General features: G+C 28.1%; 4 protein-coding genes and 1 non-coding gene across 5 annotated transcripts; 1 reads left to right on the top strand and 4 right to left on the bottom strand.

The window, feature by feature from the left end:
* Positions 1-111: 111 nt before the first annotated feature.
* VNE69_08902 lies at positions 112-181 on the bottom strand. The gene has a single exon. It is a non-coding gene; the product is annotated as a tRNA-His (tRNA).
* Positions 182-520: 339 nt separating this feature from the next.
* VNE69_08027 (uncharacterized protein) lies at positions 521-1,420 on the bottom strand (the record flags this gene model as incomplete). Its single annotated transcript, XM_065474342.1, has 1 exon — positions 521-1,420. One exon carries the CDS (start codon positions 1,418-1,420, stop codon positions 521-523), a length of 900 nt encoding a protein of 299 aa, XP_065330414.1.
* Positions 1,421-2,709: 1,289 nt separating this feature from the next.
* On the top strand, positions 2,710-3,645 carry VNE69_08028 (uncharacterized protein; the record flags this gene model as incomplete). The annotated part of the gene is made up of 1 exon (XM_065474343.1): positions 2,710-3,645. One exon carries the CDS (start codon positions 2,710-2,712, stop codon positions 3,643-3,645), a length of 936 nt encoding a protein of 311 aa, XP_065330415.1.
* A 3,427-nt stretch (positions 3,646-7,072) lies between these two features.
* VNE69_08029 (uncharacterized protein) lies at positions 7,073-8,011 on the bottom strand (the record flags this gene model as incomplete). The annotated part of the gene is made up of 1 exon (XM_065474344.1): positions 7,073-8,011. The coding sequence occupies one exon, from the start codon at positions 8,009-8,011 to the stop codon at positions 7,073-7,075; it is 939 nt and encodes a 312-aa protein (XP_065330416.1).
* Positions 8,012-16,692: 8,681 nt separating this feature from the next.
* Positions 16,693-18,291, bottom strand: VNE69_08030 (uncharacterized protein; the record flags this gene model as incomplete). Its single annotated transcript, XM_065474345.1, has 3 exons — positions 16,693-17,087; positions 17,126-17,627; positions 17,680-18,291. 3 exons carry the CDS (start codon positions 18,289-18,291, stop codon positions 16,693-16,695), a joined length of 1,509 nt encoding a protein of 502 aa, XP_065330417.1.
* Positions 18,292-19,986: the final 1,695 nt, after the last annotated feature.

A 19,986-nucleotide genomic window follows, 5' to 3' on the forward strand; every position in this document is an offset into this window, starting at 1 on the left:
GAAAATTAAAAAATTTAGCAACAGAAAAAAAAAAAAAAATTTTAAAATTATTCAACAAATAAAAATTTATTATTAAAAAAAATCTACCTATTTTCATTTCGAAAAAAAACTTGCCAGATACGGGATCGAACCCGTGACCAAGCGGCCACAACGCTACGCTCTACCACTAAGCTAATCCAGCCGAGAAATATATTTTACCAAATTATATACTGAGCTTATTTTAATATATTAGTTTTAGAATAAAGATAAATTCAACAAAAAAATATATAAATTGATCAAATCTAGAAATATTTATGAAAAAAATTTAAAAATTATTTATTTAGTCTACTTATAATTATTTTGTAAATTGTATTACTTCACGGAAGAAATTAGCAATGTTATTTCAAACGTAATTTTCTTTTGTCTAAACCTGCACTAACTAAATATTAAGATCTCATAATTTATTTATACGGTTTATAAACCTTTTCTATTTACGTTTTCAACAAATAAAACCAAATTGTCTCTATGACAAAAAGAAAATTTAAATTAACTCATTTATTATATTAAAATTATCTACTGTACTTTCTTTTCGATTTTCTAGCTTCCAATCCTCTTTTGACAATCTTAAAAATTCATTCTCATAAACTACAAATTCATTTTTAAAATTATTAATATCTTTATAAAAACCGATAACTGCCTTCATAATCTTGGCTTCATCAAATTTAAATTCGCTATTATCAATTTCCAATATAATTTTATCGGTTTCTTTTTTATTACCTACTGTTTTATTGTCTAAATATTCTTTATAATGACATTCCAACAAAAAGGTTTTTATTTCATCAAGTTTCTTACAAATTTTAATATCTAAATCTAAAAAATGTTTTCTAAGTTTTTTATATTGTTTAAAATTCTTTCGTTTTCTTATATTGAATATTATAGGATGTTGTAGTGTATTTATTAAAACTTGTAAATCTTTAATCTCTTTTATAATATAATTTAAGTCTAGCGAAGGCTTATAAAAACTATAAATCTTTTTGCTTATTGGGATTTCGACCATAATATGTGAATAAAGTTCAAATCTTTTTTCATATTGTAAAAAAAATTTTATAAAATTTTTAAAAATCTCATTTTCAATTTTCGGAGAAATAAATGCTTGATATAAATCGATGTTAAATGGTATATTGGAGTTATCAATCTTTAATTCTTTTAAAATTGATAAAGCGTCGACTTTGGTTAGATTATATTCATTTTCGTTTTTTTTAACATCTTCCTCAGCTTTTGGATTGATTTTTTCTTCATCTTTAATTAATTTTAATTTATAAGAATCTTTTAAGTCTTTTCGTAGAAATACACACATTTTGGTCTGGCTACCATCATCTAAAGTGTAATAATAAACATTCCCTAAACAGCTAATCAAACTTAGAATATAAAATCTAAACATTTAACTAGGGTTAATATGTATAAAAATATATATATTAAAAATTTAATTTAGAAAAAAGGATATTATGGTAATTTCGTAAATCTTGTGTTTTTTGAAATTGTAATGCAAATTAAAAATTACATTTTGTGTTTTGTTTATTGAATAAAGTTTAATTATTTCAAAAACCACTTTAAACTTAGATTGCTCGATGAGAATTTTTGTACTTAGTTAAATGCTTTTTTATAATTTTATAGTTTTACACAAGTATAATTGTCAAATTTAATCACAAAATTTAAATTGATAAGTCGTTTTGAGTCAGGGTCGATATATTTGACATTCGCAAAAATAATTTATATTTTTTCTTTCAACAACAAATATTATATATATGTTTTATCCAAGCTGTCAAGTAACTCAAGTGATTAATGGTTAACATTGATCAAAAGCGGAGAAATACAAATTGTGGTCTTAGAAATAATATAATCACATTATAAGACAAAGTTTGTTATTAGAAATGAAAAAAAATACATAGCACACATATTGTTCTTCTTTTTTTGCACACGAAATTTAGTTTGTATCAAATGCAACGAAATAAAAATTAAAAGAATTTAATCAGTATTTTAATTGGCAGAAATGTTTTAATTGTCAGTTACCGGAATAACAACGAATAAATCTAAAACTTATTTTTAGAAATGAAATTCGAATGCATTACCAAATATTAAATTCTATAATGTCGTTATAATCTTCTATAATTTTAGAAATGTCAGGATTAAATAATAGTTTTACTGCAAAATGTCAACAACCTCCTTTTTTAAATACAATTTATCGTCACACAGAATATTTAAATCGTTAGAGTTTTAGTAAATTAAATCCTGACCAGCCATATTTCTAAATATGTGTAAATTTGATTGTCTACTTAAAGAATTTAAATTAAAATAAAGCTGCAAAATATAGCTTTAATAAAAGCCTTAAAAAAAGTCAAATGTGTTTAATTATAGAAAGTTTTAGTCGATAAGTTCAATCTTAATTTATAAATAGTAATTAATTTACTTTGCTATTTTTAATGACAGAGGTGGTCCATGGAAGTAAAAAACAAAATGTATTATGTTTTACTTATTGTTGACGTTTACACTATTATAACGATTTCTTTATTCTCTATAATCACAATAAAATCTACAATCCCGAAAACGCATGCTTTTTTTTCTACAGCAAAACATTATATCTTTTTTTTTGTATCTGTCTCACCGATTTAATTATTTGATCAAATTTTACATTTTATCCATCAAAAAAAAGGTAGAATTTTTACCCAAACCATGTTTTTTCATTTTTTGTCAGTTGTGGTTTCTAATCTCGAAAATGCTAGCAGAAAAGAACATGTACAAATAAGTGAAGTAAATACAGAAAACTTTGATTCCTTGGGCACTGAGACCATTGCCATGCCTTTACGCCACAAACGTAAAAATGAAAGAAATGAAGAATGTAATGAAAAAGTAACTAATAAGAATGATAACGATCTTCTTAAAATGAGACAAAATGCAGCTAATTCGAATGATATGCTCATCCCACTTGATTTATCGACTAATTCTTCGAAAACAGAGAATGTGTCATTAGTACCTAATAATATTCAGTCCATAATAAGTCATGATACAGCAAAATTTAATTTTTTAAACTTTAAACTACAAATGTGCATTTTTAATTGGTCTTGTGAGGATTCTAATTTTAAAAAATCAAATATTAAATTAAAATTTAAAAATCCCAAAGATCAAAAAACGTATGTTAAAATAAAAGCGAGAGTATATAACTGGGTTGACAACCACAATTTCATTGTAAAAGATTTGCTAATACGACTTAAAGAATATATTTTTCAAGCTAAAATTGACGAGAACTTGAAATATTTACTATATGTACAGCTACGATTCTTTTATGAAGCCATGGCCTACATTAATAGTTTAATGCCTTTTAAGAAGAATTTCATAGATATAAGTATTGAGTTAAAAAAGAAATATAAATGTCTAATATATAGGATCCCTATGATGTTTAATTTGTTGAATTTAGTAGGAATTTATAATGATTTTGAAAAAACATTTACAAACAATTATGACAAACAGGATCCTAAGTGTTTAGAAATTTTAAAATTATTAACTCATCTGAGTCCCATTTTTAATCATAATTATAACTGTCTTGGCAATTTTATTGGTACATTAAAAGAACTGAATATAATGATCGATAGTGCAATTCAAATTAAATAATAATGTTATTAAAGAAAATAAAATCGATAACTCTTTTTAATTTGTATATTCTATTTTTGACACAAAGATCTAAAAATCCCGCAGTTTTTTTCAATATCATATAAACTAAGTGTAGATTTTCATTAAAAACAATTTTAAGGCATATAAGTTATTTGCTTTCATTTGACATAAAGTACCCACTTATTATTTTATCAATAAAAAAATCTGAAATTGTTTATTAAGTAATCCTACTTATAAAACTATATGATATATGTAAAATAAAATAATAATTTAATTCTATTACAATTCAAAAAGTTCATTTATCACTAGTATTGAATTAATAATTCATAATGTAAGCCAATTCAACACAAAAATGAATCTATGAATATGGCCTTATTTGTTTGTGCATTCGGAACGTGGTGCTATATTCATTACTAAAAAAAGTTGCCTCGACTTGTTATCAGAACAATGCCCTGTAATAATTAGCTAATAATCATATTACACACTTAAACATAGTTTAAAATTTTCACTGATTATGTTTAAATGTAAATATCAAACAAATACCTATTATTAATCAAATAATATACTTATATTTTAAACCTAATTACAACTTTAGGTTATAAAAGGTAAACTAATTATATATATATATATATATATATATAAAGACATTCTTTTTTAGTTGACATTAAATCAAACTTATATTTATAACAAATAATAAATTCGAGAGTGTTTTTATGGTTGTTCGGACGAATCTCTTTCAGATTTATCTTTTATTATTTATTTATAAAAATATTAGTCCACCATTTTCTAGAAAAAACATACATTACAATCTTTTATAATCGGTCTTTTGCTTATAACTCTAAAATGTCATTTACTCTGGAATCTTTCGTTCATTACAACTAGTTTAATATTTTTTTTAGGTCAAAATTGTTTCTTGGTGGGCTTTCGCTTCAACATACTTATTCTAGGATTTTGTATAATCGTTTTGTAGTACGTCTAAGTATTTTTGTTAAATTTAAGCTTATAAAAATCTAGAATTTATTTTATTCATTATTATAATGAAATTTGTCCAACATAATTAAGGAAATATGCTAGAAATAAACTTTAATCAGTGTTCTAACAAATGTATAAATATTTTTTCCCAAATAAGTCTACCTACTTCATAGTTTACTACTACGGGTTTTCTACGATATAATATGCTTTGCTAACAATAAAATTGTTTTAAAAACTTTTTTTAAAATCTTAAAATAATAATAATGCAATAAACAAAATATATACCTTACAAAAAAACAAAACAAACATGTTCTAACATATAAAAACTGAGTTTATATAAAAACAATACGCCTTGCCGGGTTTTAATTTTAAGTTTATTATTTTTATACTATAATTAAAAAAAAATATCGCAAAAAAGGGGGTTTACCTTTTAGCAATAGCTGTGTGGCCAAACTTTAACAGTAAATTTTTGTTATATAATTATAGATATAAAGGAAAAGACTTTTATAGTTGCATATCAAATATAACTATAGTAAATCGGTGACTTCTACATCCTGGAAACATAGACAATAATAAAAAACAAAGTAAAATGACATGTCTTTGTTAAACACCAGATTTAATCTTATAGAAGAACTAGATTAATTTAAATCATTTTTTTAATTTAGACCAAAAACAATGGTATATCGCTGACCCACGAAAAAAAGAATTATAACATATGCAAGATATAGACATTATGATAAAATGGTAAAACTTCTGATTATAGTTTTGCAACATATAGCTTAAAATGTTTAAACTTTAAATTTGAGATAAAAAATATATGTGTCTATTATATAAGATTAATAAATTATAAATAAAATTGTTCAAAAATCTTTTTTGGAATTTAGGAAAGCATTTTATATAGATTCTCGCTCTATTATAATAATTGAATATACACAACGATAATAATATTTCGTTGTCTAAAATATTTAAATGTCAAAATTCATGTTGTTATTTAAATTTAAGTATTGTTAAGATTACATATTTCAGACTAATATGAAATTACTTGAAAAATACAAAATTCGATCCCGAGTTTATGTTTATATTTGCACGCACAGCTATAAAACTGAACATTTGTTTCGAAAATTAAACTTGTAAATAGTTTTTCTAGGTTTTTTTGCAACGTTTTTTGTGAATATGATGATTCTCAAAATCTAGTCTGCCGGAAATGCTAAACTTAAAAAAAATAGAAAACAAAGTGCAAATCTTTACAACGAGGTTGGAAAAAAATATAAAAATGTTTGCAGTGAAACGAAAATTCTGAAACAATTAAATAGTTTTTTTTTTCAATATTTGAACAATATTCAATTACTTTATCATTGATGATCTTATTATAAATCTTTTATTCGTCATTTCAAGATCATGAAAACAAAAGTTAATTATTTATTTGATCAACATATAAATTAATTTATTTTTAGAAAATTAAGCGCCTATAAGCAAGTCTAAATTTTCCCGAACAATGTTTTGGGTTCTAATTTATTTCCTAAAAGGGTTATTTGTACAAATTGAAGTCTAGAGTTCCTAGGGCAGTATCGTAATTTTTTGTCGCTAATTCGTTCGAAAACTATAAGAAGTTTATTAATGTCGCAAATTTTGCTATTATTGTAAGCATAGCGATACCAGGCGGTGCCATCATCTTCTTGGACATATAAAGCTCGATTACATTATATTTTGAGACTTTCCGACAAAAACATACAAGACACCAATGGATGTACGTGATTATGTTTTTTAAGGAGTTTTAGATTGATTAATAAAGCTTTTTTTTATTGTATGTCATTTGATTGCTGTATTTAAATGGCTCTCGCTATTATATCGAAGTTTAATTTTTTCGCAAAATTTTCGCAATAGGATTTGGTTACTAATACATAAAATAAAATTGTAAAAAACATTTTAAAAAATAGCCATAAAAGAAAGTACATTATAAGCAGACAAAGCTTAAGAGTAGAAAATATTTAGTACAAAGTAGAAGTTTTTAAATATGACAATGTTGCAAACATGTTTTAGGCAACCGTACCATGTTGGCACAATTTATACTCATAAAACGTTGAAATCTTAATCATATAACTTTTTTATATGGGACTTTGAATTATATAATCCCCAAATAAAGATATATTCCATTATAAAGAATACATTAGTTGTTGAGGCCGATAATGCGCAAATATTCTAAAAATCATATCAATTATAATTTTTATTTACTACAATCTACTAAAATTAAAAAAATAAAAACGGTGTGATGTAAATATGTTTCCGTTATGTATCAAAAGTCTCTTAGTTGGCATTTTATTCCATTTAATTGTAAATCATTACTACTTTAATTATGAAATTATACCTAATAAAATAAAAGTGCATTTCGTATTTTTAGTTTATAATTTTATGCATTAAAAAAACGATTATATTATATTTTTCTACAAATTAAACTTTAATTTACCATTTGAGATCTTTTTAATACCTCGATCATTACATTAATTTTATTGATTAAATTGTCAAGGGTTATGAAATTCCTAAAAATTTTATGAAAGAATGAATCTGTTAGGCCATGAATTTCCATATAGATAGGATCTCCAGGATTATGATACCTTGCCAGCGTTTGGAAAAAATCAAGGAATACACCCTCTAGATTATGTTTTTGAAATATTATCGGTAGTCTGCATGTTAAACGGTTTAAACTTTCGATTAATGAAATACATAGAGGCTTGTAATTTTCTTTAAAAGGCAGTATTCTTTGTACGTAATTCATGGATTCGTATATCAGTCGAATCTGTAGACACATAAGATTTTTATAATTTTGTTCATATTCACAATTTTCGATTAGATGCATGGTTCGTAGAAGAAAATCCTTAAGGATGCAAGATTGGTTTTTTATCCATGGATATAATCCTATCCTGTTATGCTGATACACCTTTTGATCTTCTTTGTTGTTAAATTTTAATTTTGAATTATTATCTATAAATTTAAAATCTTGATCGTCCCATTTATCAATAAGATGCTTCAATTTATAAAGTAGAAATTTATAATGTCTTATTTTAATCTGATCCTGTTTATGAACTAAATTAAGTCTCTTTGATTTCGTTATGATAACAGGTAAGTCTAGTGGTTCATGGGGCATATCAGAATTAGAAGAACTTCCTGACAACAATTTGATTTTATCATATGATTTAAATTTCAAATTTAATACATTTTTTTTTCGATCGTTTATTTTTACTTTTTGGATCATATTTACCTTAATTGTTGGGTTTTGATCGATTGAAAGATTGATATTTTTTGTACTGTTATGACTTCCCTCTTTCGTTTTTGAGTTGACTTTATAAATGATATCCGTTAAATCTGAACAAATAAAAGATAAAATATGAAGAAGCATGGGTAGTGGGTTGTGTAATATTATTTATATTTGATAATTAATTGTTATTTCTATATTAAAAAGCATAATTTATTCTAATTAAATTTAGGCTTTAACAAAAACAAAAAGTAAACTTTCGATGCTAATTCAACTTTTTTTTATTAGTTAGATAAATTCGATTTTCACAAAAAGTTTGATGTAAAAAAATTATTTATTTAATTTGAATATACCCGAACAACAATTAAAAAACTCTTTAAATAATGTTTTCCAAAACAAAATTCAAATCATCCTTAATAAAATTTATAATTAATATGATATTTATTAGTTTACATGTGTATTTTCTATAACACACATATTGATATTATTATATAGTGTTAATTTTGTCAATAATACTAATTTTGCAGAAATTTAAATGTGTTTCTATATTTTGACTTACTATACTCAAAAAATTTAAAAAGCAACTGCAGATCAAATGCACATTTATTAATCAAGAGATTTTGAGGAGCAAGATATTGTAGGATCTATGAGTAAACTTGCTGAAACAAACTTAAACTTAAACGATGGGTAAATGGGATACGTATATATCTCTGAAATGTTCGTTACCAGTGGTTCCAAGCATTGTGTTAAGACATTAATAGCAAATTAAATATCAATGAATACAATTTTGTATAAAAAGACATATTATTACTTGATTGATGAAATATGTTCACATTTGCATTAAAGAATTCAATGAATACTTTGTGACATCCAGCCTCAGGTGATTTATCTTTATTTTGGAACTGCAGCTTTAGTCTACAAAGTTATGTTTAATGCTAACAGAACCCCCATAAAATGTTATTTTTAGACGTTTTTTAGTAATGTAAAGATAAACATTACACGTACGATGTCCAATCTCGAGCTAATAGTGTTAACTGGAATTAATGATGATTTCCAAAGTATAAAGCCAGACCTGAGTTTACTAAAAATATAAGGCAAATTGTAAATTGCAAATACATAAAAGAGAATTAAGAACTTAGACTTCGTAATTGTATTTATAGCCCTAATACTTAGAGGAAGACAAGTTAAATTTTTTTTACGACTCTGAAAAGGAATAGGGAGTAGCGAAAAAGCCGAGAAGAAAAAAGTGCAGTGACTATAGAAGTGTATGTTAAAAGGCTATATTAGGGGAAACAACGGGGTCAGAAGCTGGATGAACAAATGGTGTGATAAATAGGCGGAAAAGCACTATACAAGAACTTATTATTAAGGTAGAAGCAAATGTGGTGTCCATCACTGAGGAAAGTATTTAAAATATTATTATTGTTTTTGTTAATATGTCTTTCCATCTTTCCGTACCCCTCTCCGGGTAAAATTTTTACACAAATGTTGGGGGGAAACTGGTCGAATTTGGAGGAAAATCTTTGAAATGTACTTTATGATATTTGATATATCATAGTAAGCAACAAAGAGAAGATAATAGAAGATAAAAAAGATTTATTGAGTTAATTTATCATTAAGATTAGATATTCATAGACCAGCTTCCCCCGGTATCGCTCATAAGATTCGGCTCTTCACAAACTTTGGTTTTTGTAAAATTATTTATGTTTTTACTCCAAATTTTCAGCTTTATTCCCCTTTGCCGACACCATTTCTTTAACAGTCGCCATATTCGCTAGTGCGCTTACAGCTCTAGCCACTTGTTCTTCTCCTGATCGTATCCTCGTCGTCGTTCCAGAGAGATGGACTCTAGAGTCTTCTTTATCACAATAGACTGGATATATGCTTCCAGGTAGGGTTGGATTAATAGCTCCCTGATGTACTTTCTGTAATATTTGGTCACCCCCATCCCATGTAATTACATAAGGAACTATTCTTGTCCGGGATTTATGTATTAATCCCAGTTCATTTGCAAGAAGGTCATATTTTCTTAGTTTTTCATTCTCAACTATAGTAAGTCGATCTTGGTTGGTTATACCTACTTCAACTATTAAAATTTCTCTCTTCTTCTTGTCAAACACAAGAATATCCGGCTTATTGTGGGTCACCTTTATACTAGTTGATATTCTTGTATCTACTATTATTTCTGCACGATCATTTTCCATGATCTCTTGTACTGAGTGTCCACGTATTTTCTTTGTCTTCTTAAACCCATATTTAATACATAGTAAGAGATGAATGCATCTAATTATTTCGTTGCGTCTTTTCATATAATCAAAACCCAACATTCGATCACACTTGATAGCTAAATGATCCATGGTCTTCCTATGAGATCCACAATGGGGACATTGTCCATCTTGTCCACAGAAGATATTTCTATCCTGTAGGAAGCAGTAAATTGCTTTGGATCTAGCCTGATTGTTTCCTTTAACCAGCCAGGTAGAAGAGTCCCTAATGCCTAATAAATCATTGTCCCTAGTTTTAAACAACTTTCCATGGTTTGTCCTTATGTTAATTTTGTTGTAAAGCGCTTCTTTTTGGGATTCGTTTAGTGCTTTCTGGGTTGTCTCTCCAACAAAGCTATACCTGATCCTTAGGTACTCGTTAATTGTAAACAAGTGAAATTTGCTCTCTGATTCTAATTTAAGTATCTCTGCCCGTCTTCGTGAGCTATTTCTAGACTAATCTAACAATATATACATATTCAGAAGCATACTTTCGCTTCTATCTTCAAAACTTATGAAACCTCTACCCATTTCGGATCTATGAAAGTATAGTCTTCTTGCGGGCTGTCTATAGATGGATCTGGTACTTGATAAAAAACTGTCGGATATCAAAATAAAGAATTTTGAGTTCTATTCGTTCTAATTTTAATAATCCTACATGATAGTTTATTACTGATATTGCATGCTCGTTTATAGCTCGAATCATATTCTTACCATTTAATTGAGTCTTGCACAGTTTTTCAACCCTCTCTAGGACCTCATTTCTTACTTTTTCAAAAGTCTCTCTTTTGACAGCACTAGAGGCATCCTCTGTTTTTCAAGGTATTTGTATCCTTGATGCCCTTCTAGTACTACTGCATCTTTACTACAATCACTACAGTTAGTTGCAGACTTACTTCTGTTCATTTCTAAACCTACAGATGAGAAAACCGTTTTAGTTCTCTCATTCATCAGTTTTAAAACGACATAGTTCTTGCGAGGAGCTTAAGATCATCAATAAATAGAAGATGGTTTGTTACATAAAAACTTTCGTGAGTCTGTATTCCTACTTTTGGGTAAGTTGAATTCAGTTTCCTGCTCAACGATTCCATACATAGTACAAACAAAAGCGGCGACCAGGAATCACCTTGTAATATGCCCTTTCCAATCTTCTTATTCAGTATCATTTCCGATCCTTATTTTATCTCAATGTGCCACCTTTTAACAGTGACTTCTAAGAATTTGCTTATCCATTGGGGGAGATTAAACTTGCTAATGCACGTTAATAGATAAGAATGATCTACGGAGTCGTAGGCTTTCTTTACATCTATCCACATGGTCTTCAGCTTGTTTCCATGCTCCTTATTGACTGCTATATTAATCATAGCTTGTTCTTTTGCTCCTTGGACTTGTCTAACTGTCCCTAATTGGTTCTCTGCTAGTAGCCCTCTACTTTCTACAATTAGCTGCATTACTTTCGTAGTGCATTTCGTTCTAAGCTTGTAGAGGTTCGACATACTGGTAATGGGCCTGAAGTCGTTACCACTAGTGGGGGTACCTTTGGGTATAAAATAAGTAATCCCCTTGTAGAACCAAGCTTTGGGTTCTTCCCATCCAGGCATACTTCCTTAACAATCTTGTAAAGGAATGGGTGTAAAGCTTCACACTTCTTAATAAAGAAATTGAAGATTCCATCACAGCCTGCAGCCTTCCAATTTAGTAAATATTTAATAATATCTACAAATTCTTGCAAAGTTGGTAAAGTGATCTGATCCTGACTATCAGGAATGTATTCTAGAGATACTCCTCGAAACTATTGCAGTTTCGGATTGCTCTTTCTTATTCCACATGGTAGACCGGAATGAACTAATATCTTCATTGCTTACATTATAAGTAACCTCAGTGGCACACTTGAGTTTTCTATAGAAATTGCTTCTATATAGCTCAAAGTTTAGATTTTTATGCCTATGCTCTCTGCGACCTCTAGCTTCCTTGAGTATATAGCTTTCCTCTAGTTGAGTATAGCAATAGCTTCAGAAGTACTCGGTATAAACATGCAAGCATCTTAAGTTCACGCACTACCTTCCTGGCTTCACGCTTTTCCTCATTTAAAAGTTTATCAAAGGCCCTGGCATTTTTGATAAGCACTACCTTGTCTTCGATCTTAGTAATATTTTTCAAGATAATTTCTTTCAAAGACAAAGTTTTGGGCTTCTTACTGCCCATTTCCTGATAGCAGATCTGTGCAGCTTGCAGTATCCTTGCCATCTCTGTCATGTTAGAGGGGGTAAGATCTAACGTGACTATCTACCGCCTTAACTGTAGCATCAAGTTTCAACAGATCAACCTTCAAGTAAGAAATCTTCCTCGTTCTTTCTACCTGGTCCATAACATGTGTTCTGGATACAACTAAGTTTCTTAAAGAACAATTTTTGTGCTTTTAGGAAAAGCTCGGTTTCAAAGAGGCTATTCCCTTCTTTCGAGCCAGTTTCGGCTTTTCTTCTTTTGGTAGGATTCTTAAGAATTCCGGGGCTGTCTTTTGTCTACCACTATTACTAGTATGCGCTTTCTTTGCCTTGCCCTTGAATTCTAGTGAACTCATGTTAGGCCCAAGTTTTTCACAGAAGAACTCGGAAGCTTTATCCTACCATCCTCTTGGCATTCTACCAAATCTATTTATGATTGAAAGAAATACTCTTTGAGGCCACTCTTCTTCACTCGCCTCGGTACTTTCAAGTACTGCTGCAAGAGTCTCAGAAGTGGATTGAGTGGTCATACTAGTGTGTTCTGCCCCCTGTTCTTTCTCTTCTGTGTCTACTTTGTCCATATTTGCTTCAGAGGTTTGTTTTGTAATTTTTTCAGTTTTTTTCCTGCTCTGTCCTTACCCTCATTTTTGATAAAAGAAGATAGAAGTATTTATAATTATTGACAAACATCTGACATTAATTCCGAAGATGGGAGGAAATTTTGAAAAAAGAAATTAAGATTGATATAAGTAAAATACAAAAACAAAAAACTGTAACGAATATATGCAAATGCTAGAAAAGGGAGGGAAGTATCAAGAAGTCTTCTGTTGTGAAGAAGAGAGTATAAAGGGCTATTTACTTAAAAAATCTGCAATTAAAACAGAAAAGGGTGGAATTGTGCAATAAAGATCACAATGTTACTCCCCCGTCAAAGGAAGACGCAGAAAAACGTATTTAAGGTTAGAAAATATGAATATCCTAGACGTTTTAAGTCTTAATGGCGAATTTTTATTTTTGTAAGTAAGAAAATAAAGTCGTTCTATTTGACTTATATGTAATTCAATTACATGAAATGACATTATTAAAAGATAGAAAGTAAACCAGCCCGAGTCCTAAAGCGATGCTCATTAAGCATTGGTTGCGTTTAAATTCTTGAGGCACAAAAAATTGTTTCTACTTTCTATGATGTATTTGGAACAACTCAGATTATGCAATGTCATTGATATACATTAAATTAATATTTAAAACTTGTGTGCGTCCCCCATTAAGGGATTATCTTCTAGTGTAGAAACGCACTCAAGGCCGAAAAAAACATTACCCCCTGTTGTCACTTAATTATGCACAAAAGTTTCTGATGAGTGCGGCATAATCATAGCCATTGATGATGCACTCTAGAATATAATTTTAGAACAAACTAAGAGATTAGACAAAGTAGTGTTCTTAGAGATAATGTGTACCCCTTCCTACAAGATGTTGTAACGTGGTGGTCCTAACTAGTGTAGCTGGTGTTCAACGCGCTCCAATAAAAAATACCATGATGTCTATGTGACTGTGTAAGAAATCTAAGTCCGATACAGATAATTTGGAGACCTTTGAGTTGGTATTATTAAATCTCTCGTCGGGGTATAGAAAACCATGCCCGTTAAGTATATCTGCAGTGAGGTCACTACGGACGCAATTTGAGGTTCGTATGAAAAGTGTTCTCCTGGATCCAAGTCCAATATGTTGGCGGAGCTTGCTGCTTTGACAAGTTATATGGATATAGTTTTAGTAGTAAGAATATTAAAGTACCAGTTGTATAAGGATCACACCAAAATTCTCTGGGTTATATGATTGGTTTCGCCTTACCAATTCTTGCAAAAAAAAAAATTACAACACTTTGGATATCTTTTTGCGTTACGTCTTGAACTTTTGCTTAAATAATGGAAACCTTTTTTTACCGTCCTGCATGCCCATTTGAGACTTGCATCAATTTTGGAGAGCTGCTCGTTTTTAATAAAAAAATCTTAATGACTATACAATCCTTTTGTAAATTTCAATTAATTCTCTGTAGTATAAGAACAAATGCCTCAAATAGGATATTTATTTCTATGGACCTAAAAGCAATCTTCTCTTGTTTTTTTACTAACGTTGTTGAAAGTATACTATGAAAAAAGAGCAATAACTCTTGTCTTTCGTCGTTACATGTTATTGAATAATTCCTTAAAGGAAAAAATTTTTATCATAAAAAGTACAAATAAACATCGACGACATTTTTTTACCTTTTTTCAAAAAGCTTTTCTTTGAAATCGCTTCGAACGATTTTTTTTATTTTTTTACCCTTCTTAAGTATAGATTTTAGGAGCTGAGATCCGAAAGACCCCCTACCCTCTGAGGGAGTTCACTTTATTTTTTCGAACCCAAAAAACGAAGTGCAAAATAAAAAGGAGCAGGAAGGGGACAAAAATTTCTAAGCACTTATGACATCTAAAATAACAAATAAATATATGCTTAGATACGAAATAAATTTTGGATTTAATTAAAATCATTTAAAGTATTGTATCTTTTTGCCCTTCTTATTTTTTCAATTTTTTTTATTTTTGGTTTATTATAAAAAGAGATTTTCTTCAAATATCTAATTTTATAATAAACCAAAAATTAAAAATATAAATAACATTTATATAAGGAAAATTAAATAAATGTCAACGATCTATAAAGATTGTTAAATCAAAAAATTTAATTTAAAATATGAGAAGTTATTTAGAATTATATAATTTTATGATTATATTATTTTTTTAAATGAATTTCGTATACAAATATATATTTGTTTGGTATTTTTTATGTTTAAAGATGCAAGTAATTTGAGTGCTATGATTGCTTCTCCTTTATTTTGGACTTTGTTTTTGGGGTTCAAAAAAATAAAGTGAACACCCTTAGAGGGGGGCGTTTTGGTCCCCAATTCTAAAAAATCAGAAGGGTAAAAAATGCTTGTTAATTAATTTAATTGTAAAAACTTGTATTAAAATATAATTGTGTACATTATTGTGGTATTTCTCAGTCGGACCTTCATCGTACTGAGAAAACACTCTACTATACTTGATATAGTTTTATCATTTTGATTAATATATTTGTGATTACTGTTAATATATTTATTGTTCTTATTGTTGTTGTTCATTCTTTCAGAAAAACTTGCCCCTAAACAAATTATTTTTATTTATACAAAAATACTTTCTAGAAAAATCGTTGAGATTATTGACATCTCGACATGTCGATAATCTCATGTGGTTAATACCACAATAATATATATTTATTTATTGTTTTTAATGTAATAAGTGCTTAGTAATTTTTGTCCCCTTCCTGCTCCACCTTTATTTTGCACTTAGTTTTGGGGGGTTCGAAAAAATAAAGTGAACACCCTCAGAGGGGGAGGTCTATTAGCACCTTTAACGAATTTTATTTGAAATTGCTCCGAACGGTATCATTTATTTTAATGAACCATAATACATAACTACAGAGGGTTGCATTTTTATGGTATATTTTTTGAAAAAAAATTTGAATTTTATATTTTACAATCATCAATAGAAATATGCTTAAAATAATATACATTCTCAGTTAATTAGATAAATTTATGTTTTTCCTTGCGATTTCACAAACATACCATAATAGTGTGGAATCATTTACACTATAAACTAAACCATTTTCAGAACTTGTTCTAAATCTGTTTCTATTGTATTCTGAAATCTCGTATAGCACAAAATCAAAATTTTATCACAGAAAAAAAAAAACACTTTAATATTGAGGAGCCGTGGTGCATATAGAGGCAAAAAACATAAAAAATGCATAATTCTTTTAATTATCTCAAAACTTCTCTTAAATAATGAAAATTTGCAACCCAGTGCGACTACTTTCTCGCTTTTCTAGGCATAAAAAAAAGTTTTTTTGTTTTTAAAATAAGTGGACTATGAAAATTCAAAGTTGGACTAATGAAATGCAGAACCCTGCAATTCTATAAAAGGTTTTATATATATGTAAAATAACACAAATAATGTACAATTGAATACAAATGTGTTTTTATCAAAAGTAGATGTCCATAGACGATTTTAAATTCGTTTTGATATTACCTCTGTCTAATAGCATAAGCTCATCTGAAAATGTTTCAGTCATTTAAAAATCATTCAATAAATAGTTATCCGGAAACAAACTATAAGAGGATATAACTCGGAAAGCTGAGATAAAGTAAACAAAGGAAACTTAATATATAAATTACAAAAAAAAATTCACATTTACGCAACTTGCAGAGGACTGTCCTGCTAGATATTTTTAAAAACGCATATTATAACAAATGAAAAATTACTTCCTAATTTATTGGGGTTAAAAAATCTAAAATATTTTTCACTTTTTTTTTGTTGTAATCCGATAAACAATACCTATATATATCACTCATTTTCTTATTTTCAAATTTATAAATTATCGACGCAAAATTATAACATTCCAGCTCTGTTGAAAATAACTTAATTGTATAGAATATTTTTTCCCAAACTTCTTTAACAGTTCTCACAAGAAAAAAATAATGAATATCTAAATCATATAAAACTTTATATAAATCAATATTTTTTTCTTGATATGATCCTGGAAGTTTTGCTAGTTCTTTAAAGCTTCTAAATATTGGTTCATTAATTTCCACATCTTCATTGATATAATTTTCGGCTTCAAGTTTTAAGATCATTTTCATGTATTGTTCCGTTTCCCCATCTTTTTGCATATTTGTTATCAGTTTATGTTCTAATAACTGAATTTTTTTAATTTTCTTATTGCACAAAAACTATTTATATCATTAATACTTATAATATTCCACTTAGCGCATATATGTTGAAAAATGAGGCAAAATGCCGAATCAGATTTATTAAGAATTCTTTGTACAAGAAAATTCACTTTTTTATTTTGTTCTATTACACTATAAAACAAAATCAAAAATTTATCCTTTTGATTTTTATTTAGAAATCGATCAAAAATAGTTTTAAGTTTAGAAATACAAGATTCTTTATCAGATGTTTCATTACTGATATCGTAAGTTAAAAAATTGTTGGAATAACAGTATGTAGATTCGTTGTGCTCAAAAGTTAGTTTTTCATCATCTATGATGATATTAAAGTAGTCTTTTCTCTTTTTTTCAAGTTTGACATTCTTATCCTCATTAGCATTTTTTTCGTATTCAAGTTGAAAATTAGAACGTGACTTTAATATCGTGTTAATCACTTTAAGTTCCATTATAGATTTAGCTATTTGCAAATTCTTGTCTTCAGATTGTTTATAATTCAATTTTTTTCATATATTCTTCGTCCACCCATTTTTTTAAATCAATATCTTGAATGTCTATTTCGAATATATGCACGAAATGTTTGTTTTTAATATGAATAAAGATAATTTGCGAATCTTTTTTTCTTACAAATGTAAGTATTTTTAACGGCACGTTATATCCTTTCTTCTTATCCTCTTTTCGATTAAAAATAGTTTCTATATAGCAGCGAGATTCAATTATAAAATCATAAGGTTGCTTGCTATTTTGATTTTTTAGATGTTTGATAATATCATGCCCAATTTTATTCAATTCAATATTTATTTGGTTATAAATCAAGATGTTTTTGTATTTAGAGTTTTGGCATATCTCTGTATTATATTCGTTAAGTTTTTTAACAATATCATTTATTTTTTGTCCATTATAATGAAAATTTTTTTTAATACTTCGATTTGATGAATCTGGGTAGTCAATGTTAATTTTAATGGTTTTAGAAAGATCAAAAAATTTAAAACGAATAATTCTATGCCTATTTTTGGTATTAATTGTTAGAAAATTTTTAGTATATATTTTGTACATAAAAATATTGCTAATGTTATTAGTTATACGTTCCCATGATGATACGAAAAGAATCATAAACAAAATTATAAAATCTCTCATTTGAGGGCCAAATTTTTTTAATTATTAAAAATGGTTAATAAATTTTAAAATAAGCAAATAGAAATAAACTTTTATAAATCTACATAAAAGTTTTATATTTTTTTCTAGGATAACACTAGTTTAAAATGATACATATTTATGTGGTAAATGAAAATTAATGGATAAATATAAAAGAAAAATTACAATTTTAGGATATGAGCTAAACGTCCATTTAATTTACTTAGTGGGAGCGTTAATATAATAAAATATATACATTTACATCACCAAATAATTTAGTTGCAATTATCATTTTGTGATTTTTTTAATTTACCATTTTCGTCAAAAAAAACTCTGGGGGAACCCCTATATTAAATAAGTGTATAACATGGCGAACACAAAGGTTAAGGGGTAACAGGAAGAGTTTTAACAGGATACCAAAAAACTTCATACAAACTAAAAGAGAAGGGGCACCAATAAAACGTAGGATGAACCGAAGAAGCGCATCAAATAAGAGTTAATACAAAGGAGGATCAAATTGCGAGATCTGATTTTTGAAAAACATTTATAATACTTTTAAAATTGGACAAAATTATTAATAAAGCTGATAATAAAAAAAATATTACTAAAGAAAATGCAATAATAGGCAGTATAAGTGATAAAAGAAAAAATGAGAGATAAGAAAAAAAATGGGTACGTGACCGTTTGGAACCCGCTTTGAAAAAAACAAAAAAGGGAAAAATAAAAAAATTATAAAAAAAGGGACTTGATGATTTATTTTAAATAATGACAGAAGACAATTTATCCGGTGATTTTTGGGAATTTGGAAAGCCCTTTGGAACTCTAAAAGGTACTCATAGTGTTCTTCTTTGTTTATATCAAGATCAAATATCTCTTATAGAAATGAGCCCAAACCAACTAAATTATATGGTATTCCGACGTAGAATCGCTAGAAGTTACAGTATTTATGTAGTGATTATAGTACTGTGCTCCATCCCTTTGCTTAGCTAATATGGCATCATATGCTACCCATTGATGGTGAACCTATTAAAAACAGGTTGTACATTATCTTCTATTACTTATGGAAAAAGCAGTATATCTATTAGTTACAGAAACGAGCAAGGCGCACGCCGATTCAGCATCAAATTTTTCCAAAATAAACTTTTCTTTTAACCCCATGTATAAATACATTTCATCACTAAAAACCTCATCTGCCTCAACAAACATTGTTTTTGCTAATTTTGCCATTTTTTTAAAGGGACCCCCCTTTAAAATTTCAATGCGGGTTCATTTTCCCAAAGCGGGTTTATTTCCCCAAAGCGGGATCCAAACGGTCATGTACCAAATGTTTTTTTGCAAATCATTTACCTAGAATTAGGAAATTTACAAATTTGTTTAAAATTTATTTGAAATAATAATTGTTTAATTTTAAAAAATTTTCCCCTTATAAAAATCTTAATAAAATAATATACCAGTATTTTTTTTCTTTTCAAGTAAGAGGAAGAGAGAACCCTTACATAAGGACCAGAGGTATTTAAATAAGAACCTTATCCAACCAGTACTGTGAGATTCTTACTCACTAAAACCACCTCCGTACAACATGCCGGTGCAGCAAGCTCCGTCGTATCCATTAGACTTTGGCTTCAGGAGGATACTTCCCATTTATACCTCAAACGCATTCATAGTGATCTCACAGAGGATATGCTTAACGAGCATGGT

Source organism: Vairimorpha necatrix, chromosome 8, assembly GCF_036630325.1.
Source record: "Vairimorpha necatrix chromosome 8, complete sequence".
Taxonomy (NCBI): Eukaryota; Fungi; Microsporidia; family Nosematidae; genus Vairimorpha; species Vairimorpha necatrix.